General features: G+C 43.4%; 1 protein-coding gene across 3 annotated transcripts; it reads right to left on the bottom strand.

Annotated features, from left to right (window-relative positions):
• Positions 1-1,725: 1,725 nt before the first annotated feature.
• On the bottom strand, positions 1,726-27,376 carry LOC134590675 (uncharacterized). Of its 3 annotated transcripts, none has more exons than XM_063444418.1 (4): positions 27,182-27,376; positions 26,207-26,351; positions 25,952-26,065; positions 1,726-2,480 (listed from the first exon to the last, which is right to left on the bottom strand). In XM_063444418.1, the coding sequence occupies exons 1-4, from the start codon at positions 27,266-27,268 to the stop codon at positions 1,918-1,920; spliced, it is 909 nt and encodes a 302-aa protein (XP_063300488.1). In that variant the 5' UTR covers positions 27,269-27,376; the 3' UTR covers positions 1,726-1,917. The 3 variants fall into 3 exon arrangements, with proteins under 3 accessions (XP_063300488.1, XP_063300489.1, XP_063300490.1); XM_063444419.1 differs by having other exon boundaries at positions 26,207-26,373; positions 27,182-27,239; XM_063444420.1 differs by lacking the exon at positions 25,952-26,065.
• Positions 27,377-27,775: the final 399 nt, after the last annotated feature.

Below are 27,775 nucleotides of genomic sequence, written 5' to 3'. Positions count from 1 at the left end.
GGTGATGTCACAGCACAACGGGAATCTAACAGGGGAAGAGGTGAAAGTCCTCCTCCTCCCATGACCACGCCATATCTGCCAAGTGACCCTATGTAAGGGGAACAGTCTCTATTCTGCTCTGTGTCAGTGTGTATCAGGGATCCTTAGGATAGGTGTCAATCCATATCTGCCAAGTGACCCTATGTAGGGGGAACAGTCTCTATTCTGCTCTGTGTCAGTGTGTATCAGGGATCCTTAGGATAGGTGTCAATCCATATCTGCCAAGTGACCCTATGTAGGGGGAACAGTCCCTATTCTGCTCTGTGTCAGTGTCTGGGGGGGAGTATCTGCAGTAATACAGAGTGTCTGGAGGGAGTATCTGCAGTAACACAGAGTGTCTGGAGGGAGTATCTGCAGCAACACAGAGTGTCTGGAGGGAGTATCTGCAGCAACACAGGGTGTCTGGAGGGAGTATCTGCAGCAACACAGGGTGTCTGGAGGGAGTATCTGCAGCAACACAGGGTGTCTGGAGGGAGTATCTGCAGCAACACAGGGTGTCTGGAGGGAGTATCTGCAGCAACACAGGGTGTCTGGAGGGAGTATCTGCAGCAACACAGGGTGTCTGGAGGGAGTATCTGCAGTAACACAGGGTGTCTGGAGGGAGTATCTGCAGTAACACAGGGTGTCTGGAGGGAGTATCTGCAGTAACACAGGGTGTCTGGAGGGAGTATCTGCAGTAACACAGGGTGTCTGGAGGGAGTATCTGCAGTAACACAGGGTGTCTGGAGGGAGTATCTGCAGTAACACAGGGTGTCTGGAGGGAGTATCTGCAGTAACACAGGGTGTCTGGAGGGAGTATCTGCAGTAACACAGGGTGTCTGGAGGGAGTATCTGCAGTAACATTTATATGCACAAAAAAAATAATAAATTGAAGAAATAAATTAATGCAGCTTCCGAATTAATCTTAAATGGATGCTGTCCAGGAGGTGGGAGGGTCTGCTGCTGATTGGCTGGAATGTGTCTGCTGAATGTGAGGTACAGGGTCAAAGTTTACTCAATGACGACGAATAGGGGGTGGACCGAACATCGCATATGTTCGCCCACCGCCACGAACACGCTATGTTCGCCAGGAACTATTCGCCAGCTAACCGTCCGGGACATCACTATGGAAGAACTTGGAGATTTCATGGTGGGGGAGGATAAATACGGTGAAATCCTATATCCTTCCTAAATGGATTTATCTGTTCCGTATGGCTCCTTTAGCATGCTCCTTAGACTATGTATGTGTATATAATATATATATATGACCTAAGTATATATAATTTAATTTTAAACAGTTTTAACGTTTTTGTTTTTTTACAGGCAGCAGGGGGAGTACAGGCACTTCCCCTGCTGGCACTGACATGGATGGCTATGCCGTCCATGTGATTGCAAGGTCCTCGCCAGGACCTCGCACTCACATGGCCCAGAGGGGCCGGAATGGACGGAGGGGGACACCCTGGGCTGCCAGGTGAGTCCCCCATACCGCGATCACCGGCGACCAGGTAAGTAGAAAGGACGGCGGGGACGTGCTATGTGGGAAGGTGGATGGACATGTTTACAGAGGTTGTGTTAAAAAATAAAAAATAAAGTATCTACAAACCTCAATTCATAGCATGTCCCTTTAACCAAGATGTAAAGCACACATAATGCAATTGACTTTTCAGCTTATATTTTATAAAAAAAATACAAAAAAATGTTGTAAACATTAAGCAGAATAAAGATGTCAAATGTTTCAATAAAGATGACGCTGAGTTTATTTCAAAAAACTGCACTACAATTTATTAATAGGTTTTACCAAACAGTTACATATTTGGATAATATTAGATGTGAGAATATTCATCTTCAACTCAATTATTGCAATACTTTACAAAAAAACACAAATGGGAAAAGTCCATATTAGAAAAAATTGTGTTTCATGACCAAATTTCCCTCTGAGTCCTGTGTAAACATTATTTGCTTGGAGTCCTTTTCACCGAGTGATTGGAAGACTCTAGCTGGACCTGTAAAGTTTGTCTTGTCCTGAAGTGGGAGAACTGAGTGACATTTCTTTTGCTTGGCTTTTACAGGATTGTGGTTTATCACTCTGTACCCCTGACTGTCCTCAGTAAAGAGATGACTGGCCTGTAAAGAGTGGGAAGAGTCATCAATTTCTTTGCTTGAATCATGATCCAAACACTGAAAGGAAACCGGAAATTCAGCCACAAGACAATAGTCTTTTTTGTTTGCTGCACAAGACTGTAAACCACCTTGCAGTAAGTGCATGTTTTGTAAATCCTTATGTGCACTGAAAAATAAAGGTGTGTCACATAAATTTATTTGGGAGGGACTGCCTTTTTTTCGGGCACAACTTATTTTAACCTGTTCACTTTGTGATTGATTTCCAATGTCCTCGCCATCACAGTTTTCAGAAAATGTGCACTCATCTTCATTATGTAGGCTCTTCATATATTGAGATGATTCTGCCAGAAGGAAAAAAAAATAAAGTTGGTTTATACAACTAGCTGAATATCACCATGCAGCCAGCCCACGAAAGGCATATCTTTATCAGTTTATATTTAATTGTAAAAAGTGTCCTTGTCACTAATGATTCACAAGTGAAAAAGTACTTCCCAAAATGACTATTAAAAAGGTCAACACCATACAAATCTATACAGCATATATAAACATATACTGCAGTATTGAGGTATGTTTAAATACTGGATTCATGCCCCTTAGTCCCTGTACCAGGGACACTGTCTCCCACCCTCTTTTGTAATTATCGATCGAATAGGTTTTAATATCTTTTGAGAACCTCCTTTCTAATCATTGATAAACCAACCTCTCCTATGTTTCCTTTTCCCTTTTTACTTTTTATCACCCATTAAGTGCCAAATTAAGAAATATCATTCCAATAATTAATCTATTGGAACAAATCATTGACCCATATCTAGATTTAGATGAGATTACACAAGTGTTTTCCACTAATCCTTTACCTAAGAACACCACCAGATGTGATCTATTTGGACTTTGCCAAGGCATTTGATACAGTTCCACACAGAAGATTAGTGTTCAAACTCAATGAAATCGGTCTAGATGAAAATGCTTGTTCTTGGGTAGAACATTGGCTTAAAAACAGTACAAAGAGTTGTTGTTAATGGTAAATTTTCAAGCTGGACAGAGGTGGCAAGTGGTGTCCCTCAGGGGTCTGTTCTGGGACCCCTTCTATTTAACATGTTTATAAATGATCTTGAAGACAGCATTGAAAGTCATGTTTCAGCGTTTGCAGATGACACAAAACTTTGTAAAATAATACAATGTGAGCAAGATATTACTTTGCTGCAGAGGGATTTAGATAGACTGGAGGACTGGGCACTCAAATGGCAGATGAAATTTAATGTTGAAAAATGCAAAGTTATGCACTTCGGCGTAAAGAATACACAAGCAACGTATACCCTTAATGGAAGCGAATTAGGGATAACAACACACAAAAAGGACTTGGGAATTGCTATAGACAACAAACTATGCAACAATGTGCAATGTCAATCAGCAGTGGCCAAGGCCAGTAGGGTATTGTCATGCATGAAAAAGGGCATTCATTCTCGGGACGAGAATATAATTTTGCCTCTTTATAAATCACTGGTAAGACCACACATTGAATATGCTGTGCAATTTTGGGCACCTGTTCTAAAGAAGGATATTATGGCACTAGAAAAAGTGCAGAGGCGGGCTACAAAATTAATAAAAATCAGCTATGAAGAAAGGTTAACAAATTTAAACCTATTTAGTTTAGAAAAACGTCGCCTGAGAGGGGATATACAAATATATTCGAGGCCAATACAAACCATTGTGTGGAAATCTATTCACAAACCGGACTTTACATAGGACACGAGGTCATGCGTTTAGACTAGAAGAAAGAAGATTTCGTCTAAGGCAAAGGAAAGGTTTTTTTTTACTGTAAGAACAATCAGGATGTGGAATTCTCTGCCTGAAGAAGTGGTTTTAGCAGAGTCCATACAGATGTTCAAACAGCTACTAGATGCATACTTGCAAAAACAGAATATTCAAGGATATAATCTTTCTATGTAGGGTAATAACTGCTTGATCCAAGGATAAATCTGACTGCCATTCTGGGGTCAAGAAGAAATTTTTTTCCTAGCTTGTTGCAAAATTGGAAGTGATTCAAACTGGGTTTTTTTTATTTTTTATTTTTTTTATTTTTTTATATCCTTCTTTTGGATCAACAGCAAAAAACAAATGTGAGGAAGGCTGAACTTGATGGACGCAAGTCTCTTTTCAGCTATCTAACTATGTAACTATGTAACTGTCCGTTCCTACCCATGGAAAATAAATTACAAAAACAATATAGCAAAATTCAGACAATCTGAAAAATAAGAAAACAGCAAGTTCCAACGTGATTTTAAGGACTTCAAAGACGGTCATATTTTTAAACAACGTCGTAACCGTTACAATAGTAATACTAATTCTACCTCTGCAGAAACGGATTGGTCAGACTCCGGAAGCAGCCCATCCTCTTACTCTAGGTCAGTGATGGCTAACCTTGACAGCATAAATTGTTTCTGGACTACATTTCCCATGATGCTCAGCTAGCTTTTAGATTCTAAAAGCTAGACGAGCGTCATGGGAAATTAAGTCCAGAAAATTTATGGTGTCAAGGTTAGCCATCACTGCTCTAGGAGATCAAGGGCACCATCTAGAAATAGAAGTAGTCAACCAAACAGAGGTGTCTTACGGAACACTGACAAAACTATCTTTTTTAGATACATCAACTTCCACTGAAATCTCAACCTATCCTCGCCAACAGCAGGTGAGACTTCGAGACAGGGAAAAAAATGGACGTACAAAACCAACGAGCGACTGTAATCACATCCCCTAATAGGGTCATCAACCTATCTGACTTCCCACTACTCCGTAAACATTTGTCTCTACTCAACAAAGGCCTTTCATTAATCCCAACTCCTATTTGGGATAAATTTGAATGGTGCCAAGACATCCATCTATTTGGCTGCAAATTTGCCTTAGAAGGAATACATCAAAGACATCAATCTAAAATAGCCAATGAATTAGGTCTAACCACACAAGACTTACTAGGAGTCCAAACCCTAACCGATCTCCTGAATGAAAAAGATCACCATAAACCCATAATCGATCTCAAACCTAAGAGTTGGTTTACACCAAATCTTAAAGAGGTGTCTCAGGTTGACCTATTTGTACAATGCACTACCCAAGAAATGGAAGACAAAATGATGACACCTATCCATAATTTGACTAAAGGAACTCAGACAAGCACACAATATTGTAATCAAATCCTCAGGCAAGGGTGGTAACATTGTGTTACAACAACATACATTGACATGCGTATGACACCTCAGAGACCACCAATGCTATAAAGAATTAACAACGGACCCTACCACCACTTTTCTGCAGGAAAAAATAAAATAAAAAATCTGATGGATACATAGAATAAAATCATGAGTTCACAAGAATTCAAATACTTGTTACCTCATAACCTGACAATTGCAACCTTCTATTGTCTGCCAAAGGTCCACAAAAGCACCAGGCAGACCTATAGTCTCGGGTAACAACATCCTCGCAGAACGACCTAGCAAGTATTTAGAAAACATCCTACATCCACTTGTCAAATCACTACAAGACACCAAGGACACACTGTTAGCATTGAAGAATCTACCAGTCCCACCCGATTCACAACTTGCCAGTCTATATGTTGTGTTATTGTACAGCAACATACCCCACAGCAAAGGTATAATAGCATGTAGACACTACCTAGATCACACAATTTGTACTAACCAAGAATTTGATTTTCTTTTCTTTTAAATCAATTCATCTTTATTGAATATTTGTTTTTTTACATTTTTCTAAATAGACATCCAATCACATTCTTATCATACAATCCAGTGCAAAATTCTGCTTAATCTAGCGTTATTATAGAAGTCAGAGAGAAGACACAACATCCAGTGGAAGAAAATAAATAAATAAATAAATAAATAAGATCCTACACTAGAGTTGGTAAGGTTGCAGGGTATAAGGGCATAACCCAAGGAGTGTAATATAGAAAAGAAAAAGACTGAAAAAAAGGGATTACAGACGGGTCCTCCCAATCATCAGTCTCAATACCCCTGAATAAAGTTGTTCATAATCATGGCTAAAAATTGCCAGTATAGAACATACATGAAATATATGAAAAATAATAAATTTTTATTAGTCCCTTCTAGGGAAGATAAAGAACGACAAAATTTAAAAATAAAGGTGTATATACAGTGAAAAAGTGTGAAAGAATAGGAATCCTCTGTCAAATGCTGGCCTCACAATATACCTTGTTGTCAAAGATAGTTGCAACAATGTTTCAAACGCTAAAAATAGCTATTGATGTGTATCTTAAGAGAAACAGTAGTGTCCCCCTAATTGAGTTGCTAAATAGCAGAGTTGCTAGGGAGGGGAGGGAGAGAACCCCCACTCACAAGGTATGCTAAAGCGATGGAGTATATGTTAAAAAATAAAAAATAATAACGGCACACTCAGACTAGCCCCAGATCGTAAGGCTGATGTAGCATAAACTCCCCCTTTGTAAATCACATACAGTAGACCCCTAATATCGATAGCCCACTGGCTGTAAATAGAGAGCAGAGCTCCACACCCCATGTAACGGGACTGGAGTGACGAGAGCCTGCAAAATCGTTGGCTCCTAATTTTTTGTCACTCAGAATATGCTGCTCATATGCAAAAATAGACCTAAGTCCTGATATGGAGTCTTAAAAGCTGACATAGCGAGATAGATAACTGCCAATCAAATTGCTCAAATAACTTAATCTATTCTCGAACCGATGACAGTTCTACAGGAAAAAAACGCTGCTAATGTAGATCTAAACTCTGGTAGGCAGTCTGGGTGCTAAGTTAGCGAGGTGAGGCAAATACTGGCTGAACTCAAAGTTCTATAATATAGAGGAAAAGGCTTTCCTAGTACTAATATTGCAGAGAGATCCCTAGTCTAATCTCGGACCAAGCGGTCCCGGTAATGGCTCAACGCGCGTTTCGGCGCTTAACATTGCGCCTTTGTCAAGAGCTTACCGGAATGAGTAAGCCCGCCGTAATTTAAACCCCATAAGCTCCGCCCATCGGGCTCCCGACGTCATCCTCACACTCGAGCGGCGTTGGTCGGTGGGCGGGGAATGGATGGTTGAGTGGCATGTGCAACCATCCGGCAAGGGGATAACTAAAAAGTTAACCCTGTATTTGCCAAATCCTGGATGGATGCTAAAACAGGTCCCAAGCAGGGACTATAGTGGAAAATATATTTCAAAGTAAATTAGAGCCTATTACTGCAGGAAAGTGTATAGATATGTGCTATTTTAGAGTTAGAGATGCAGAATCTCTTTGTATTTAAAAGATTGAACAATTGAACGAGTAGAATAAAGCAATATATTCAAAAGTAGATAGAGAAATGATAAATAAATAGAAAAATGAATATATAAATATATGTTACAAATATATACAAGCAGAGAATTTTTAGCTAATACATTGTCTAGATGGCTTCAAGATAGATCCAGATGGTAAATATTGGGGATGTTATTCATATGTTGAAACCATATCCCTAAGAGTGTTAATTCTCATAGGGATGTTAGGTCCCTGAGGGGTCAGTTGGTGAACATATGTAAATACTGGATAAATCTTGGACATTTTTCAAATTTCCAGATGATGACCATATAAAAGGATCACGTTTTCTGGTATAGTGGTAAGGTGAATATTTTCCCATCTTTTTAACACCCTACTATGGACATCTTGGACAGTATTCCAAGTTTCCAGATGATGGTCATATAAAAGGATCGCATTTTCTGGTATGGTAATAAGGTGAATATTTTCCCATCTTTTTTTCCACCCTATTGTGAAGGACCCGTGTGGGGTGCCGCAATGTATTATATAAATGGTGCGAATGAAAACCCTTCATTCAGACCCCTAGGTTGTAAGGTCTTGAGCCTGTATATCCAAAAGCTTTCACGTTGCCTGAGGAATCTGTCGTAGTCACCCCTCCTCTTGTCACGTTTCACTAATTCAAGGCCACAAAAGCGCAGACCATGTGATTTGCCTGAATGTTGTTCCTTTAGGTGACGAGCAATTGGCGTTTCAATAGTTAATTTGGGTGATCTAACGTGTTCCTTGATCCTCTCTTTAAAGGGACGAAAAGTTTTGCCCACGTATTTACAATTACATTCACAAGTGAGTAGATATACCAGGCCTGAGGTGTTGCAATTGAAAAAAGATGCAACACTAAAGGTCTGTTTATTGTCACTATCTGTCACTTTCTTTGAGTCTCGTTTAATATATTTGCAGGCGACACATCGCCCGCATTGGAAAGTGCCAGTGATGGGTCTGTGGAGCCATGTTTTGATCCCTGAACGTACTGGTTGAAAATGGCTGGGAACCAAGAGATCTCTTAGGTTCTTGCCTCTACGTGCCGTGATATCTACTTTCGGACCCAAAATCTTTTTAAGATGAGCATCCCCTGTTAGAAGTGGCCAGAATTTTTGAATTCCGGATTTAACTCTATCCCAACCAGCATCATAGGTTGCAATCAAACGGGGGCTGGAGATGGTGCGTGGTGTAGGTTGACTTGCACTCAAGAGGGTCTCCCTCAATTTCCTGGACTTGACTGTCTCGATTGATAATCAACTGATTCAAACTACACTATTTAAGAAACCGACTGCCTCAAACAGTCTTCTATATTGGGACAGTTTTCACCCAAAACCCCTCAAACAAGGCATCCCCATAGGCCAGTACCTTAGGGCACGCAGAAATTGCAGTACTTTGCAGGAGTTTAAAACTCAAGCTGACATCCTGAGATTACAGTTCAAGGATAAAGGCTACCCTAATCGGTGCTTAAAAAGAGCCTATAGGCGAGCTCTGGAGTCAGAGAGAGAGACCCTCTTGAGTGCAAGTCAACCTACACCACCCACCATCTCCAGCCCCCGTTTGATTGCAACCTATGATGCTGGTTGGGATAGAGTTAAATCCGGAATTCAAAAATTCTGGCCACTTCTAACAGGGGATGCTCATCTTAAAAAGATTTTGGGTCCGAAAGTAGATATCACGGCACGTAGAGGCAAGAACCTAAGAGATCTCTTGGTTCCCAGCCATTTTCAACCAGTACGTTCAGGGATCAAAACATGGCTCCAGAGACCCATCACTGGCACTTTCCAATGCGGGCGATGTGTCGCCTGCAAATATATTAAACGAGACTCAAAGAAAGTGACAGATAGTGACAATAAACAGACCTTTAGTGTTGCATCTTTTTTCAATTGCAACACCTCAGGCCTGGTATATCTACTCACTTGTGAATGTAATTGTAAATACGTGGGCAAAACTTTTCGTCCCTTTAAAGAGAGGATCAAGGAACACGTTAGATCACCCAAATTAACTATTGAAACGCCAATTGCTCGTCACCTAAAGGAACAACATTCAGGCAAATCACATGGTCTGCGCTTTTGTGGCCTTGAATTAGTGAAACGTGACAAGAGGAGGGGTGACTACGACAGATTCCTCAGGCAACGTGAAAGCTTTTGGATATACAGGCTCAAGACCTTACAACCTACGGGTCTGAATGAAGGGTTTTCATTCGCACCATTTATATAATACATTGCGGCACCCCACACGGGTCCTTCACAATAGGGTGGAAAAAAAGATGGGAAAATATTCACCTTATTACCATACCAGAAAATGCGATCCTTTTATATGACCATCATCTGGAAACTTGGAATACTGTCCAAGATGTCCATAGTAGGGTGTTAAAAAGATGGGAAAATATTCACCTTACCACTATACCAGAAAACGTGATCCTTTTATATGGTCATCATCTGGAAATTTGAAAAATGTCCAAGATTTATCCAGTATTTACATATGTTCACCAACTGACCCCTCAGGGACCTAACATCCCTATGAGAATTAACACTCTTAGGGATATGGTTTCAACATATGAATAACATCCCCAATATTTACCATCTGGATCTATCTTGAAGCCATCTAGACAATGTATTAGCTAAAAATTCTCTGCTTGTATATATTTGTAACATATATTTATATATTCATTTTTCTATTTATTTATCATTTCTCTATCTACTTTTGAATATATTGCTTTATTCTACTCGTTCAATTGTTCAATCTTTTAAATACAAAGAGATTCTGCATCTCTAACTCTAAAATAGCACATATCTATACACTTTCCTGCAGTAATAGGCTCTAATTTACTTTGAAATATATTTTCCACTATAGTCCCTGCTTGGGACCTGTTTTAGCATCCATCCAGGATTTGGCAAATACAGGGTTAACTTTTTAGTTATCCCCTTGCCGGATGGTTGCACATGCCACTCAACCATCCATTCCCCGCCCACCGACCAACGCCGCTCGAGTGTGAGGATGACGTCGGGAGCCCGATGGGCGGAGCTTATGGGGTTTAAATTACGGCGGGCTTACTCATTCCGGTAAGCTCTTGACAAAGGCGCAATGTTAAGCGCCGAAACGCGCGTTGAGCCATTACCGGGACCGCTTGGTCCGAGATTAGACTAGGGATCTCTCTGCAATATTAGTACTAGGAAAGCCTTTTCCTCTATATTATAGAACTTTGAGTTCAGCCAGTATTTGCCTCACCTCGCTAACTTAGCACCCAGACTGCCTACCAGAGTTTAGATCTACATTAGCAGCGTTTTTTTCCTGTAGAACTGTCATCGGTTCGAGAATAGATTAAGTTATTTGAGCAATTTGATTGGCAGTTATCTATCTCGCTATGTCAGCTTTTAAGACTCCATATCAGGACTTAGGTCTATTTTTGCATATGAGCAGCATATTCTGAGTGACAAAAAATTAGGAGCCAACGATTTTGCAGGCTCTCGTCACTCCAGTCCCGTTACATGGGGTGTGGAGCTCTGCTCTCTATTTACAGCCAGTGGGCTATCGATATTAGGGGTCTACTGTATGTGATTTACAAAGGGGGAGTTTATGCTACATCAGCCTTACGATCTGGGGCTAGTCTGAGTGTGCCGTTATTATTTTTTAACATATACTCCATCGCTTTAGCATACCTTGTGAGTGGGGGTTCTCTCCCTCCCCTCCCTAGCAACTCTGCTATTTAGCAACTCAATTAGGGGGACACTACTGTTTCTCTTAAGATACACATCAATAGCTATTTTTAGCGTTTGAAACATTGTTGCAACTATCTTTGACAACAAGGTATATTGTGAGGCCAGCATTTGACAGAGGATTCCTATTCTTTCACACTTTTTCACTGTATATACACCTTTATTTTTAAATTTTGTCGTTCTTTATCTTCCCTAGAAGGGACTAATAAAAATTTATTATTTTTCATATATTTCATGTATGTTCTATACTGGCAATTTTTAGCCATGATTATGAACAACTTTATTCAGGGGTATTGAGACTGATGATTGGGAGGACCCGTCTGTAATCCCTTTTTTTCAGTCTTTTTCTTTTCTTTATTATAAAAGTCATATACTAGATAGAATTATACAGATACAATCCTAGTATAAACAAAACAAGCGAAATTGGATGATACGGAGTCTTTCCAAAGGAACGATAATACAGATATTATAGCATCAATTAGCCTGAAACATAGGTCTTAAGGCTCTGTACGGAGGGACAGTCTTGGGGTAGATCATTCACAGGGTAGGGTGGTTCAGAGGATCACTGGCCTGGGTTGACACTTTCATAATATAAAATCCATGTGTGACGGACCGGGTACCTCCGTCAATCGCTTCTTCCTAGAACCAACGAGTACCATAAGCACTACGCTGGAACACCATAACTACTGCAAACACCACGAAACGCCGCAGCTTGGTTGGGATCTCGCCGTCTCCTACCCACCCTGGACCTATGATCAGGATTCAGCTTGCAGTGGGAAGACCTCTTAGTGCCGAGAGCGTAGCAGGAACAAGCTCTAACTAGAGCTTAGTGATTATACTCTGGGGAGTATAGCAATCCCCCAGAGTGTAGTTCTCCAATGCCCCAAACATGAGTCGAAACTTCATGAAGGTGCAAGATGATCTGAGCTTTAACCCCTTAAGGACCAAACTTCTGGAATAAAAGGGAATCATGACATGTCACACATGTCAAGTGTCCTTAAGGGGTTAATGGTTCATGTTGTCTTTTTTACAATTATCCAGGCCAGAGGAACACCCCCCTGGACCTGATGGGACACAGGAACACAAAGGACACAAACTAATCAGAACATACAGTCTGTGACACGCCCATGTACAGCACACAACCCCTCCCCTCTGCTTGGGAGATAATTGAGTAAAGTCCTGTAAGTAACTCAATTATCTCCAGGCAGAAAAAACAATTTTTTAAGTTCAGAAAGTGCCCCAAAACATAAATGTTACATCCCCGGTTGATCTGGGTGAACATCCAAAAATCACAGAACAAACAAACTAACGAAGGCAGTCAACAGTCTTACCCTGGAGCTTAAAAATATAAAAGAAACCAAGGGGAAACTCTTCCTCCTGGATAAATAGGAAGGAAAAGTAATGGTCTAAAGACAGGGGGTATATCCACTAAACAACTGGTGAAACAAATAACACCCTAGGTTGAATAGATAGACAATAAAAGATAAATGCAAGGAGAAACCAGTCTAGTTGCTTTAGCCAGGAGTGGATACCAACACCCAAGAGATACACATACACACACACACACACAAAACTGTCCAGTCCTTGCACTCTGATATATACAGCAGTATTCTGCAAATGTAATTGCCGGGTGCAATAAATAGCCACAACCAAAAAATATACAAAGTGTAAATATTGGCTAGCACTCACGGTCTTGAAGTAAAATAGTACTTTATTGAATAATCTTAAAATCATCGTTTCAGCCCACGACTGGGGCTTTGCTCAGGATCAACAAACAGTAACAATGTGAAAGAATATATAGCCCAAGAAGAAAAACTTAACTCACCGCAGGTGATTCCAGTTAATTGATCGGCGTTCTCCAAGAGCATTTGCGCATACCCGGAAGTGTAGTGCGTGGCGTGATGACATCATCGCGGCCACTTCACATATACGGGTTGCTATAGTAACCATCAAACAACAACAACAAAATACGTAAATACAGTGAAATAATATATTAATAATTAATAGTATATTTTTTTATACTCTTTGGGTGTTGGTATCCACTCCTGGTTAAAGCAACTAGACTGGTTTCTCCTTTCTTTTTATCTTTTATAACCCTGGAGCTTGTTCCCTTCATCCAGACGAATGAGCTAACCGAACAGTGCCCTTCTAAGCTGAATAGAACCGAACGCAGGCGTTGATTGAAGTCCAGCGGTGTTCGGTAGTTTCTGTATCAGATTTTAGTTCCATGCCCAAACACAGCAGCCTGCGTTCATGCGAACACGATGGCCGCCACCTAGTGGTTGTTCATAGGAATCATGGCCACCCAGACGAACAATTAGAACACTGTGGTGAGAAATGTTCCAAGTTGTTAGTAGGTGTTAACAAGCTCCAGGGTGGTCTGTGTTCGTGCGGTTGTTCGGTAAACGAACCATATAGTCCCAATTGCATGAACAGAGCCTGGGCCATAGTCACAGGGTAAAAGGCTGGCAAATAGTCTCTTTCAAGAACCAGTGGCAAAGTTGCTTTCGTCACACCATGGATCCCAAATTTTCTTATATTTATATAGAGTCTTTATATCTTTATTAAAGTATAGTTTTTCTGCCTCTTTCTGAAAGTTAATTTGGGTTCCTATTTCGATCACAGTTGGAATAGTTGTATTTCTCCAACGTCGAGCTAAATACATTTTCACTGCAGCCAAGATGTTAACACATAGATATCTATTGTATTTTCCTGTAGCAGGAAGATCGATATGAAACAGGAAAACTTGTGGCGTAAGAATTAATTCAACCGAAAAGAGGGTTATTAATTGTTCAACAAATTTTTTTGATGTGAGCCTGTGTTGGGCATTCCCACCAGATGTGGATTTTTGTGCCTGGATAGATTTGGAACAGCCAACAAAAGTTATCTAAATTTATATCAAACTTTGCTAGGCATGTAGGAACCATGTACTATCTCTGTGTTAACTTAAAGTATTATTCATGTAAACTAATGCAGTGCATGGCTGTTCGTGTTTCGCCCGGCATTGTTCCAAGTCTCTAAAGAAGCAGTAAAATCACATTCTCTCTCCCATCTAGAAATTGCTTTAGATTTATTTAAGGCAATTCTCTTATTTAGAATTTTGCCAACTCTGGCAATTGTTTGGATGTTGAGTTGTTTATTATGAAGTGTGACTAGTGGTCCTGGATGACTTGTTAATTCAGAAGTAAAAAAAAAGTTTAATCTGAATATAATTTAAATATTTCTCGTGGTGGAAGAGCATACTTTTCCTGTAAGTTGGAAAAAGATCTTAAAGATTCACGATCATAAGAGCTTGGCAGCTGCTTCTAAGTGCTGCTACAAAGTGTATTTGGAGATATTCAAGAGAAACTGGAGGTAGTCTGAAGTACACAGAAGTTTGAAAAAAAAGTTAAAGTAAGATTTGTTTGATTTAAACGCCTCGTCTCATTAATGGCAGACTTCATTCCATGTAATAGTTCTTTTGCATTTGTTTCACGTTCCACTTTTGGAGGTTTGGTTGTTGTCTAATCTGTAGACAATTCTCAAGAGATTGCATTTTTGAAGTCGGAGATTTGCAAATTATCTGGTAAACAATCTCAGGCTTGGACTGTTGCCAATCCACTGTTGCAGAGATGTCCTAGGAATGGCAGATGGATTACTGTAGAATCTGGTAGACTTAGAGATGTGGACAAAGGCATACTGCACAGTCTGTGTCTTTACATAATTCATTTTCTGCACTTTTAGACTTTAGTCGTGTTACGGAGAAAGGCTCAGGCACAGAGTTTGTGGAACCAAAGAAGATTGCCCCCCCAGGACAAAAAGAGGCCTGATACAAAGCAGTTGTTGGGGATTCTATCTTAAGAGGTGTAGAGTTGAATAGTGGCTTTGTGAGATGTCTTCCTGGAGCTATTGCTCACAGAGACAGGAGACATATTTGTAATATTGTTAAGCAATCAATGCAGGAAGCGGTATTAGATGTACTTGTCCATCTTGGGACAAATGATTTGGCTTATGACATTTCTGAGGTAAAGGAAAGGTTCTGTGTTCTTGCCAATGATATACGGCAGGTTGCATCCACACTGTCATTCTCTGAAGTTCTGCCTGTGCATAACACTCCGAATAACAGGCTGATGCGTATTAGGGACTTTAACTTGTGGATTGGTGAATGGTGTCGGGAGCAAGGATTTGGTTTTGTTTCTCATGGTAGCTCTATTTGGAATAGAAATGAACTGTACAAAAAAGATGGTTTGCATCTTTCTCAAAAGGGAACAAATGTTCTCAGCGAGCAGTTCAGAGGTTTTGCTAGGAAGTATTTAAACTAGGAGGAGGGGCAGAGGTGGGCAGGGACAAAAAGGATGATAAAACATCAATCCAATTGCCCCCCAAAACAAAAACAAAGTAACCAACGAGTGTGTTAAAAAATAAGCTTAGAGTCATGTCTACAAATGCTCGCAGTTTAGGGAATAAGATACATCAACTTGGCAATAATGGCAACCGATAATGTAGATTTAGTGGTTGTTACGGACACATGGTATAATGAAAAAAAAAATAAATGACTGGGATATAGCAATACCAGGGTACTCTTTATTTAGAAAAGAGAGAAGGCAAGAGAGGGGGAGGGGTGGTCCTGTATGTGAAGGATAGCATAAAATCTAGCCTAATGAAAGTTAGTGAGGCGTTAGAATTTGGTAATCACACAGTAACTCGGGTAGGTGTTATTTACAGGCCCCCTGGACAAATAGAAGAATAAGATAATCTTCTAGTTGAGGAAATAGCTAAAATTACAAGGGAGGGGGGAGTTATCATCATTGGTGACTAATCTTCCTGATGTGAACTGGAAATCCATAATAGCTGCTTGTGCCAGGAGCACACATATTCTAAACTCCCAACTGGGATTGTCTCTAAAACAACTAGTTGAGGAACCAACTCGTAAGGAGGCCATACTAGATTTAGTGTTTACAAATGAAGATTTGGTATCAGATATTACTGTAGGTGAAAGTTTAGGATCCAGTGATCAGTCAGTGTGGTTTAAGAACAGTGATTGAGTCACACCACACAAAAACAAAAGTTTAAGACTTCAGAAAAACAGACTTTTCTAAAATTAGAATATGCGTAAAGGAGTCCTTGTCAGACTGGAGCAGTTTAAATAGAGTCCAGGAGAAATGGGATTATTTAAAAGTTGCACTGCTGAAGGCAACAGAAAATTGCATTAGGCTTGTCCGTAAAAGCAAAATAATAAAAAAAAAAAAAAAAAAAAAAACTAAAAGTTAGCTTTTAGTAATTATAAAAAAAAAAAAAAAAATGTGAAGACAGACAGATCGATAAGATTAGGCAGAAAGAGGCTAAGCAAGTTCTAAGAGCCTCCAAAGCACACACAAAAGAGAAAATAGTCCATAAAAAAGGGAGAAAACCTTTTTTAGATACATTAATGAGAAGAGGAAAGTAAAACAAGGATTAGTTAGATTAAAAACAAAAGAAGGAAGGTATGTAGATGAGGATAAAGGTCTAGCTGACTGCCTCAATGAATATTTTTGTTCAGTATTTACAGATGAAAATGAAGGAAATGGGCCTCAGTTAGAAAAAGGACAAAAGAGTCATTTGTTACATGTGAGTTCACAGAGGAAGAGGTTCTATTTCAACTGTCAAAAGTAAAGACATAAGTCAATTGGACCTGATGGAATACACCCAAAAGTTATTAAAAGAGCCTGGTGGTGTACTAGCAAAACCATTAACAAATTTATTTAACCAATCATTGGTAACAGGAGTAGTCCCAGAAGATTAGAAAATAGCGAATGTTGTACCCATTCACAAGAAATGTAGTAGAGAGGAGTCAGGCAACTATAGGCCAGTAAGCCTTACTTCCGTACTTGGGAAAGTGATGGAACCCATGTTAAAGGATAGGACTGTTGAACATCTAAAATCACATGGATTTCAAGATCAGAGACAACATGGTTTATTTCAGGGAAATCATGCCAAACTAATCGTATTGATTTTTTTGACTGGGTAACTAAAATAATAGATCATGGTGGTGCAGTACACATTGCTTACCTAGATTTTAGTAAGGCTTTTAACACCGTTGCACATAGAAGGCTTATCAATAAACTGCAATCTTTAAGTTTGGATTCCAATATTGTTGAATGGGTTAGGCAGTGGCTAAATGACAGGCAACAGAGAGTTTTAGTCAACGGAGTATATTCAAAGCAAGGTCTAGTTACTACTGGGGTACCTCAGGGATCTGTACTTTAACATTTTTATTAGTGATATTGCAGAAGGTTTTGATGGTAAGGCATGTCTTTTTACTGATGATACTAAAATTTGCAACAGGGCTGGACTGCAGAGAGGGTGCCAGAAAAGAGATGTGGGACGAAGCCCTGGAGAGTGTCCAGCATCGGCGAGGCGAGCGTCTCCAGGCCCAAGTGGCCCTACGGACGCCTATGATGGGAGAACAGCCCAGGTGGGAGTTGGTAATGCAGCTTAAATTCTCTGGCACGGAGGGAACCGGGGCTCGGCGACGCATACCAGGCGCTACATTGGTATGCAGTTCAGCGTGTTCCCGGGATGGCTACGTGCGACAGACCAGAGGGCGAGGATTACAATGTCCCTGGCCTATTATGGGATGCCATTGCCGGGCCAAGGTTCGGGCACGCTGCAGAGTCACGACTACGAGACATATATGAATCCAGAGCAACCATACTAGATCTCCCTATGGATGAAGACCTAGAGCCAGACCTGTTTGAATTGGCCATCCAGGAATGGGAACTGGAGCAGGATAACCAGTGTGTTCTGCAGGGAGAGGAGGCAGCCGGACTCTCTCTCCAGCGGCAACTTACCCAACAAAGGAGAGACACCAATCTCCCAGATGGGACCGTTGTCTCTGTGCCTGACCCACAGGGATGCTGGACAACCGGGCCAGATCCCAGCTACCATCGCAGGAGTACCAGGAGGAAGGGGTAAGTAATGTCTTCCCTCCCCAGCCAAGTCCACACCAGTCTACCCCAGCAGAAGCGCTTGCATCGGGGCAGAGCGCAGCTAGCTTCTGCCCATCAAGCCCCCACAGCGAGTTGCCCAGTGACCTCAGAGGAATACCCAGGTACAGTAACTTTGTTGTGGGTGGGCTACTCTGGCATTTGTTTATGGTGGGTGGGTTGACTGACAGAAGGTCAGGTGCCTGGTTAGTCTTCCTCCCAAAGGGGAGATGTGTGACGTAGTGCCCTTCGCCACTTTGTCCCGGAGAGGCCTGCTTACCTGCCTCCTCCCCTGCGACTATGGCCCCTGGGAGATTAAGAACAGCATTTGAGCTTATTGCATTTTGAACCACTTTTTCTGCCCCTTTGAATACATGGGAAGGTGTTACCTGCCCCCCCCCCCCCCATTTCCTGTCTATTGTTCTCCAGCAGGGCGTTGTCCCAGGGACACTGCCAGACCAGTTGGAACTTGCTGTTTTGCCCCTCCTCTGTCTCTCATCAGCCCTTGCTATGGTTTAACCCCATGGCGATTTGACTGTGTTCGGATATAGTGAGCGCTCAGATCCAAGCTATCTGAGGATAGCTCACAAGTATATCTCTAACAATATACAGAAAATTAATATAAAAAGCAATAGTACTTAGCTTATAAAGATGTATGACAGCCTCCCTAGGTCGCTACCCAAACAAGCAACCTATATCAAATATAGTGTTGACCAGAAACAAAGAAGATTCGGGATATGGCTATATAAATCTACATAGAAAACATAAAACAAAACATAGTGTGATATGGTTATAAAACAATATTTCAGGCGCAGCAATCTTTGCACTCACAGGATGTAAACGATAAAAGCGCTCTTAGGGTGCCTCTCCCGATGTGAAGGGGGGCTAGCCGGTATTTCTGATCACCTCTGGATCATTGTTTCACCAAAAGACATCCACAGGTCAGGGTTCAGTAGTAAAAAAATGCTTTTTTATTCAAATAAAAAGTGTAGTCACCATTTCAGCATAGGATATAAGTAACTGAAAAGTTGTCCTACGCGTTTCGTTCTATAAGAACTTCCTCAGGGACCACAATTAAAAACAATAACCATGTATCAATGTACAATACACAAATTAATATATCCTATCCAAATCCCCCCCTCCCTGTGCCCTAAAGTCCATTGGTGGATCCAGTGGGTGTATAAAACCTTGTTCCAGATTGGAGGAATAGTTTTCCTATGGCAGCTGTTTTCCGTTTGTCAATTCTCCATAATTTGTAATTCGCGCCCTTTTCGACCGGAACCGGAAGTGATCAAATTTTCCCGAAACCGGAAGTGGCGTCACATGCGTTCCACCGGAAGTGACGTCATATGCGTTCCACCAATAGCATCTCCATAGCAACCGGACACAATCAGATCATTCAGAGATCATATGAAATCAGGGTGAATGAAAAGCCCCATTTTGCTAGAGAAAAGAATATTAAACATGCACAATGTATTCAACTTATATATATATATATATATAAAGTTTCATCCTCCTCAATCATCCTCATAAAACAGTATTAGTCCTCATATTTCAACAGTGATCACAATGCCTCAATATATTATAAGCAAAAGGCTTCGTGTTATAAAGTCATTATAATTATTATAAAGTGTGGGGTTTTTTTTGGATATAACTTTATACCATTTTAGTGAGAAACGGAAAACAGCTGCCATAGGAAAACTATTCCTCCAATCTGGAACAAGGAGGTTTTACACACCCACTGGATCTACCAATGGCCCTATTTAAGGACACAGGGAGAGGGGATTTGTATAGGATATATTAATTTGTGTATTGTACATTGATACATGGTTATTGTTTTTAATTGTGGTCCCTGAGGAAGTTCTTATAGAACGAAACGCGTAGGACAACTTTTCAGTTACTTATATCCTATGCTGAAATGGTGACTACACTTTTTATTTGAATACATTTTTTTTTTTTTTTTACTACTGAACCCCTGACCTGTGGATGTCTTTTGGTGAAACAAGGATCCAGAGGTGATCAGAAATACCGGCTAGCCCCCCTTCACATCGGGAGAGGCACCCTAAGAGCGCTTTTATCGTTCACATCCTGTGAGTGCAAAGATTGCTGCGCATGAAATATTGTGTTTTATAACAATATCACACTATGTTTTGTTTTATGTTTTCTCTGTAGATTTATATAGCCATATCCCGAATCTGCTTTGTTTCTGGTCAACACTATATCTGGGGATAGGTTGAATGTGGGGGTTCTGTTCAATATAATGGGAATTGTGTATTTTTATGTGTTTTTACTGTTGTTGTAAATTGAGATATTTTCTGTATGCTGGAGATAATTGGCTTACCACACCCAAGCCACTTGCAGTCGGTCAAAAAGGGATTTCCAACTAAGTTTTGAACCACTGGACCAATTGGCATGATTTTGGACATATGTTTGTATTTGGAGTATGCGGATTCTGAAAATGTAAGTGAATGTGATGTATACTTTTGGAGTTATGAATATTGTGCAAAACTGTATTTTCCTGACTGTGATAATTACGTTAGCCCATTGTGTTCAGTAATTGTATCACAGACAGAGGGGAGGATTTTGTGTGGGAGTGTATTGATTGGTTGTACTTCAAAACTCTGTGGGCGGTACTATGTTTGTAGAATGGGCATAAAAGCAGTGTTTGAATAAAAGTTCAGTTCTACTTCAACCTCAACACGTAGTCTTGTCTCGTGATTGGAGGGGACAGCAATACTCACACTGGGGATTGCTATGCTCTGCATACTCCCCTGAGCTTTAATCACTTGGCTCTTTTAAGAGCTTGTTCCTGATACACTCTCCTGGAGGAGAGGTCTTCCCCACACGGTCCTGGAGGACAGAAGCTGATCCAGGGTGGACAGAAGACGGCAGGACTCCAGTTAAGCTACTGCGGTTGTGGAGTAGATCTTCTTAATCAGAATGACATTAATCTAAAACTCACTCATGTCATCCATGAATCTGAAATGGTGTTCTTGGATCTAAAGATTTAGGCTCTCCCCGAAAGGGGCCATTCAAATGCAATTATACCAGAAATCTACCTCTACAAACAGCTTTTTGCACTGGGAAAGTCATCACCCCCATAGATTAAAAGGCCTCCATCCCATATGCAAAATATTAAGACAATATTTGCAGGCACGTTGCAATTGTTCAGACGACGTCACCTTCTTCCAGGAATGCCAAGAGCTCAGATCAATATCACTTGGGTACCCGAATAGGATTCTTAAAAAGGGCTTATCAAAGAGTATGCTAGACAGATCCATCAGTATAAGAACCACTAGACCTCCATCCAAAAAATTAACTAGATGTATCGCTACTTTTGATGGTGGCTGGTCCACAATGACAGATACTTTTAAGAAGCACTGGCCCATCTTAAAACATAATCAAGTATTGAAAGAATTGGGGATCGACTGATATTTATTTATTTATTCTTTAGAGCCGATACCGATCATCTGTGAACTTTCAGGCCGATAGCTTACCGATATTCTGCACATTTAGCGTTTTGAGTGGAAACTTTTTTCCACAAATATTTTTTTTTAAGTGTTAAATGCACAAAATATACATGCCACTTAGATTTTCTTTAAGTCTTAAAAAATATCTGTGTGTGTGTGTTGTGGATGCAGTGAGAGAATTGGATGCAATGTGCAGTAGGAACTCCCCCCCCCTCCACCCTAGTGATTCTTCCCCCCCCATCCCCCCCTCCCCTAGTGATTCTTCCCCCCCATCCCCCCCTCCCCTAGTGATTCTTCCCCCCCATCCCCCCCTCCCCTAGTGATTCTTCCCCCCCATCCCCCCCTCCCCTAGTGATTCTTCCCCCCCATCCCCTAGTGATTCTTCCCCCCCATCCCCTAGTGATTCTTCCCCCCCATCCCCTAGTGATTCTTCCCCCCCCATCCCCTAGTGATTCTTCCCCCCCCATCCCCCCTCCCCCCCTCCCCTAGTGATTCTTCCCCCCCATCCCCCCCTCCCCTAGTGATTCTTCCCCCATCCCCTAGTGATTCTTCCCCCCCCATCCCCCCCTCCCCTAGTGATTCTTCCCCCCCCATCCCCCCCTCCCCTAGTGATTCTTCCCCCCCCATCCCCTAGTGATTCTTCCCCCCCATCCCCTAGTGATTCTTCCCCCCCATCCCCCCTTCCCCTAGTGATTCTTCCCCCCATCCCCCCTTCCCCTAGTGATTCTTCCCCCCATCCCCCTTCCCCTAGTGATTCTTCCCCCCCCCATCCCCCCCTCCCCTAGTGATTCTTCCCCCCCCCATCCCCCCCTCCCCTAGTGATTCTTCCCCCCATCCCCCCCTCACCTCCATCCCCCCCTCCCCTAGTGATTCTTCCCCCCCCATCCCCCCCTCCCCTCCATCCCCCCTCCCCTAGTGATTCTTCCCCCCCATCCCCTAGTGATTCTTCCCCCATCCCCCCCAGTGATTCTTCCCCCCCATCCCCCCCCAGTGATTCTTCCCCCCCATCCCCCCCCAGTGATTCTTCCCCCCATCCCCCCCTCCCCTAGTGATTCTTCCCCCCCTCCCCTAGTGATTCTTCCGCCCCCTCCCCTAGTGATTCTTCCCCCCCCTCCCCTAGTGATTCTTCCCCCCCCTCCCCTAGTGATTCTTCCCCCCCCCCAGTGATTCTTCCCCCCCTCCCCTAGAGATTCTTCCCCCCCCTCCCCCCTCCCCTAGAGATTCTTCCCCCCCTCCCCTAGTGATTCTTCCCCCCATCCCCCCTAGTGATTCTTCCCCCCATCCCCCCCTCCCCTAGTGATTCTTCCCCCCATCCCCTAGTGATTCTTCCCCCCATCCCCCCCCTCCCCTAGTGATTCTTCCCCCCATCCCCCCCTCCCCTAGTGATTCTTCCCCCCATCCCCCCCCTCCCCTAGTGATTCTTCCCCCCATCCCCCCCCCTCCCCTAGTGATTCTTCCCCCCATCCCCCCCCTCCCCTAGTGATTCTTCCCCCCATCCCCCCCAGTGATTCTCCCCCCCCTCCCCTAGTGATTCTTCCCCCCCCTCCCCTAGTGATTCTTCCCCCCATCCCCCCCTCCCCCCCTCCCCTAGTGATTCTTCCCCCCCTCCCCTAGTGATTCTTCCCCCCATCCCCCCAGTGATTCTCCTCTCCCCCCCCCAGTGATTCTCCTCTCCCCCCCCCAGTGATTCTCCTCTCCCCCCCCCAGTGATTCTCCTCTCCCCCCCCCAGTGATTCTCCTCTCCCCCCCCAGTGATTCTCCTCTCCCCCCCCAGTGATTCTCCTCTCCCCCCCCAGTGATTCTCCTCTCCCCCCCCCAGTGATTCTCCTCTCCCCCCCCCAGTGATTCTCCTCTCCCCCCCCAGTGATTCTCCTCTCCCCCCCCCAGTGATTCTCCTCTCCCCCCCCCAGTGATTCTCCTCTCCCCCCCCCAGTGATTCTCCTCTCCCCCCCCCAGTGATTCTCCTCTCCCCCCCCAGTGATTCTCCTCTCCCCCCCCCCAGTGATTCTCCTCTCCCCCCCCAGTGATTCTCCTCTCCCCCCCCAGTGATTCTCCTCTCCCCCCCCAGTGATTCTCCTCTCCCCCCCCAGTGATTCTCCTCTCCCCCCCAGTGATTCTCCTCTCCCCCCCCAGTGATTCTCCTCTCCCCCCCCCAGTGATTCTCCTCTCCCCCCCCAGTGATTCTCCTCTCCCCCCCCAGTGATTCTCCTCTCCCCCCCAGTGATTCTCCTCTCCCCCCCCAGTGATTCTCCTCTCCCCCCCAGTGATTCTCCTCTCCCCCCCCCCAGTGATTCTCCTCTCCCCCCCCCAGTGATTCTCCTCTCCCCCCCAGTGATTCTCCTCTCCCCCCCAGTGATTCTCTCCTCCCCCCCAGTGATTCTCCTCCCCCCCAGTGATTCTCCTCCCCCCCAGTGATTCTCCTCCCCCCCCAGTGATTCTCCTCCCCCCCCCCAGTGATTCTCCTCCCCCCCCCCAGTGATTCTCCTCTCCCCCCCCCAGTGATTCTCCTCTCCCCCCCCAGTGATTCTCCTCTCCCCCCCCAGTGATTCTCCTCTCCCCCCCCAGTGATTCTCCTCTCCCCCCCAGTGATTCTCCTCTCCCCCCCCAGTGATTCTCCTCTCCCCCCCCCCAGTGATTCTCCTCTCCCCCCCAGTGATTCTCCTCTCCCCCCCCCAGTGATTCTCCTCTCCCCCCCCAGTGATTCTCCTCTCCCCCCCCCAGTGATTCTCCTCTCCCCCCCCAGTGATTCTCCTCTCCCCCCCCCAGTGATTCTCCTCTCCCCCCCCCCAGTGATTCTCCTCCCCCCCCAGTGATTCTCCTCTCCCCCCCCCCAGTGATTCTCCTCTCCCCCCCCCCAGTGATTCTCCTCTCCCCCCCCCCAGTGATTCTCCTCTCCCCCCCCCAGTGATTCTCCTCTCCCCCCCCAGTGATTCTCCTCTCCCCCCCCAGTGATTCTCCTCTCCCCCCCCAGTGATTCTCCTCTCCCCCCCCAGTGATTCTCCTCTCCCCCCCAGTGATTCTCCTCTCCCCCCCCCCAGTGATTCTCCTCTCCCCCCCCCCCGTGATTCTCCTCTCCCCCCCCCCCCAGTGATTCTCCTCTCCCCCCCCCCCAGTGATTCTCCTCTCCCCCCCCCAGTGATTCTCCTCTCCCCCCCCCCCAGTGATTCTCCTCTCCCCCCCCAGTGATTCTCCTCTCCCCCCCCAGTGATTCTCCTCTCCCCCCCAGTGATTCTCCTCTCCCCCCCCCCCCAGTGATTCTCCTCTTCCCCCCCACCCCCAGTGATTCTCCTCTCCCCCCCCACCCCCAGTGATTCTCCTCTCCCCCCCCACCCACTTTGCTACATACAGGAGTTTGCCGAATAACCCTGAAAAGGTACTTCTTCACATTTTTGAATAAAGAATTTTTTAATAAGAATAAAAAAAATGCTTTAGTGAATAACACGACTAAACCTATTTTTTCCCAACCTGGATTTTATAGCTTACATTTTCAGCTTTCGTTTTTATTTACCAGATTGGTAAGTGTGGCGCCTGGGTGAGGAACTGCAAAACGCAGTCTCCATAGCACTAGTTAGTGAATTGGTCAAAGACACCAAACATTTTTAACTGGGTGAAAAATTGCCAATCACAATGTCGGCTGTCTTCATTGCCAGCCAGGACACTCCAACCATGGATCGAGCCAGGGCTTTGATCCAATTCCACAGCGAGCACAGGCTAGTGGGCGTGGCTATCCTCAACAATAACACTCACTGACTAACTCTCGGCTGTATCGAGAGGACGGAGTCGCGTGGCAGTTTCCATGGTAATGCGGTTTCTTGCGCACTTTGCACCACCGGCCTGATGATGGGGGTTTACGCTGGGGTCTCTCTGCTTTGGCAGCTGAAGCTCCGTGATCTCGTGTCACCGACCACCACGAAACTAAAGTCCTGGTAACTAAAACCGGCTGGAGGAAGGGGAGCAGTGACAGAGGCTCATGGTATAAACCTCTCATTCCTCCCCGTAAATTGTGATCTCACACCACTTTTTGGAAATTGTGACCTCTCATACTGCTGGCTACTCATAAGGGGGGGGGGGGGGGGAGAGAGGGTTATGTTCGGCAGATGTGACCCTTTTTGGGCCAAAATGGGATAGGCCTATTTTAGTCTGAAAATTTTGGCCCATCCCTATTCATTACATCACTGGGCTCATGACCCTTAGCCCCTGTCCCAGGGACACTGTCTCCCACCCTCTTTTGTAATGTTTAAATTCATGAAGGAAAAAAAAAAAAAGCTTGCTAAGAATGATAGACCAAAATGTCAAACTAGAATACTAATTCAAAAGTGTGCCACAAGTGTCCGTTTAACAAATGTATCTGTAGTATTAGAATATGTTGACATACCAGAATTGTTGCAAAGCATCAAATTTTCCCCCAGAGCGAAATCTAAAACAGGTGGTTCTTTATTATTTGTGCTTTGCTCATAATGATCTATTTGAGGCTTCATTTTCTTTTTGCCTGAAAAAAATTAAATCGATGTGTTCAAATTCAACATGTACAAAAATGTAGATGTGATAATTTTAAAGGCATTCTAAAAAGAACCATGTCTCTGTTCTGAACACTAAACAGGTACACATAAAATGTCACTGCACATCTTACCAGGTGGCATGAAGAAAGAATACATAGAGGTCTGCTTGGTGCAAGTCAGAAGTGTTCTTGTTTGGGTGAAGTCAAAAAGAAATGAATCAGTGCTTTTCCTTCTTGAGATTGGATTAAAACGCTTTGAGGTATAAGGGAGCATCTTCTAAAACCAGAAAGTAAACAACCTTAAAATATATATATATATATATATATATATATATATATATATATATATATATATATATAATTACACAGAAAACTGCCAATTACCCTAAAGGAAACACATAAAATAACTAATGTTGAGAACATGAAAAGATTAAAATAAAATAAAATCACTCTTTTCTTCATTTAAACCACTAAGTGTCAAAGGTGCAAATATTAATGAATCTAGTTTTGGTAGATATGAGTGCACTACAATACTCTCACAATTAGGGAGCATGTAAAGTACTTCTCAGGACAATAGAAGCTCCACTGAGTAAAACTTCAACAGCAGCTGCTCCATAGAGAGTGGACCAGATTAGGAGTAACAATTAACCCTTCCAAAAGTAGTAATCTGATTTGACACTTTTCAGCTTCTGAAAAACGGCTTTAGCTATGAGAGAGTGACATGTTTCCTTCTGCGTCATATCCCTGGTTTTTAAACCATACAAATAAAAAGGGAGATGATGAGACTCTCCACACTATCTTAGTGTGTTAGAAGACAAAAAAAAAAAAAAAGTCTATAATTTAAGCAAAGGATGACACTGTGGAGCGGTGTAATACCGCACTTTAAAAAACTTGAAAATGTAGCATATACACTAATATATGCTTATACAAAACATTTGTTCTTTTGTACCAGCAGTAAATGTGAAGATCCTGTAATTTCTCCAGTTCTGACTGTATAGACAAAGCAAATAGTCAAGTGAAAAAACAACTGGAAGGCTTTCCTCGGCTATCAGATACGTTGAGCTCCCTGCAGCAAAAAAAATAATACCCACTATTTACGTTTCATACCTGTTGAGGTCTCCTCTTGAGTTCGGCAGTGTCCAGCCAAACGCCGCACTCCTCAGGATGCAGACTGCGGGACTTCTTCACCTTCATATTCTAATATGGACCGATTAGCTTCCTGAAAGGTGCAGAATTTATCCTGCAGAGAGCCCACACACAAACCGAAAAAAAAACGTGGAGCCTTACACAATCAAATCTCCCGCGGCAGGTGTTCTATCAAAACAGCATAACCAGTGAAAAAGACATACCCTCGTCACTTCCGGTGACGCGACCGCACCGGAAGTGACGTTGGGACGGGGGTGTGCGCCACGGCGCAAGCGCACACCAACTAGGTAGGGATTTTTCACGGGGTAGGAGAAATTAACGCCACCAGTGCGCACGCGCGGCTCAGTACTCCCGTCTGAGGTACAGCGCGCGTGCGCACTAGTGGCAAGGGAGCACTCCACACACCGCGCGTGCGCAGTATAGGGGTAGGGAAATTTGATGGCTATTAATTAGCCCTGTGAAATCTCCCTACCCCTATACTGCGCATGCGCGGACTCTGATCGTCGGATTAAAGCCTCTCCCTGCTCCCTGCTCCCAAAACTCTCAGCCATCCAA

Source organism: Pelobates fuscus, chromosome 1, assembly GCF_036172605.1.
Source record: "Pelobates fuscus isolate aPelFus1 chromosome 1, aPelFus1.pri, whole genome shotgun sequence".
Classification (NCBI taxonomy): domain Eukaryota; kingdom Metazoa; phylum Chordata; class Amphibia; order Anura; family Pelobatidae; genus Pelobates; species Pelobates fuscus.
The sequence above is the reverse complement of the archived record's forward strand: the minus strand, read 5'-3'. Positions and strand labels throughout refer to the sequence as shown.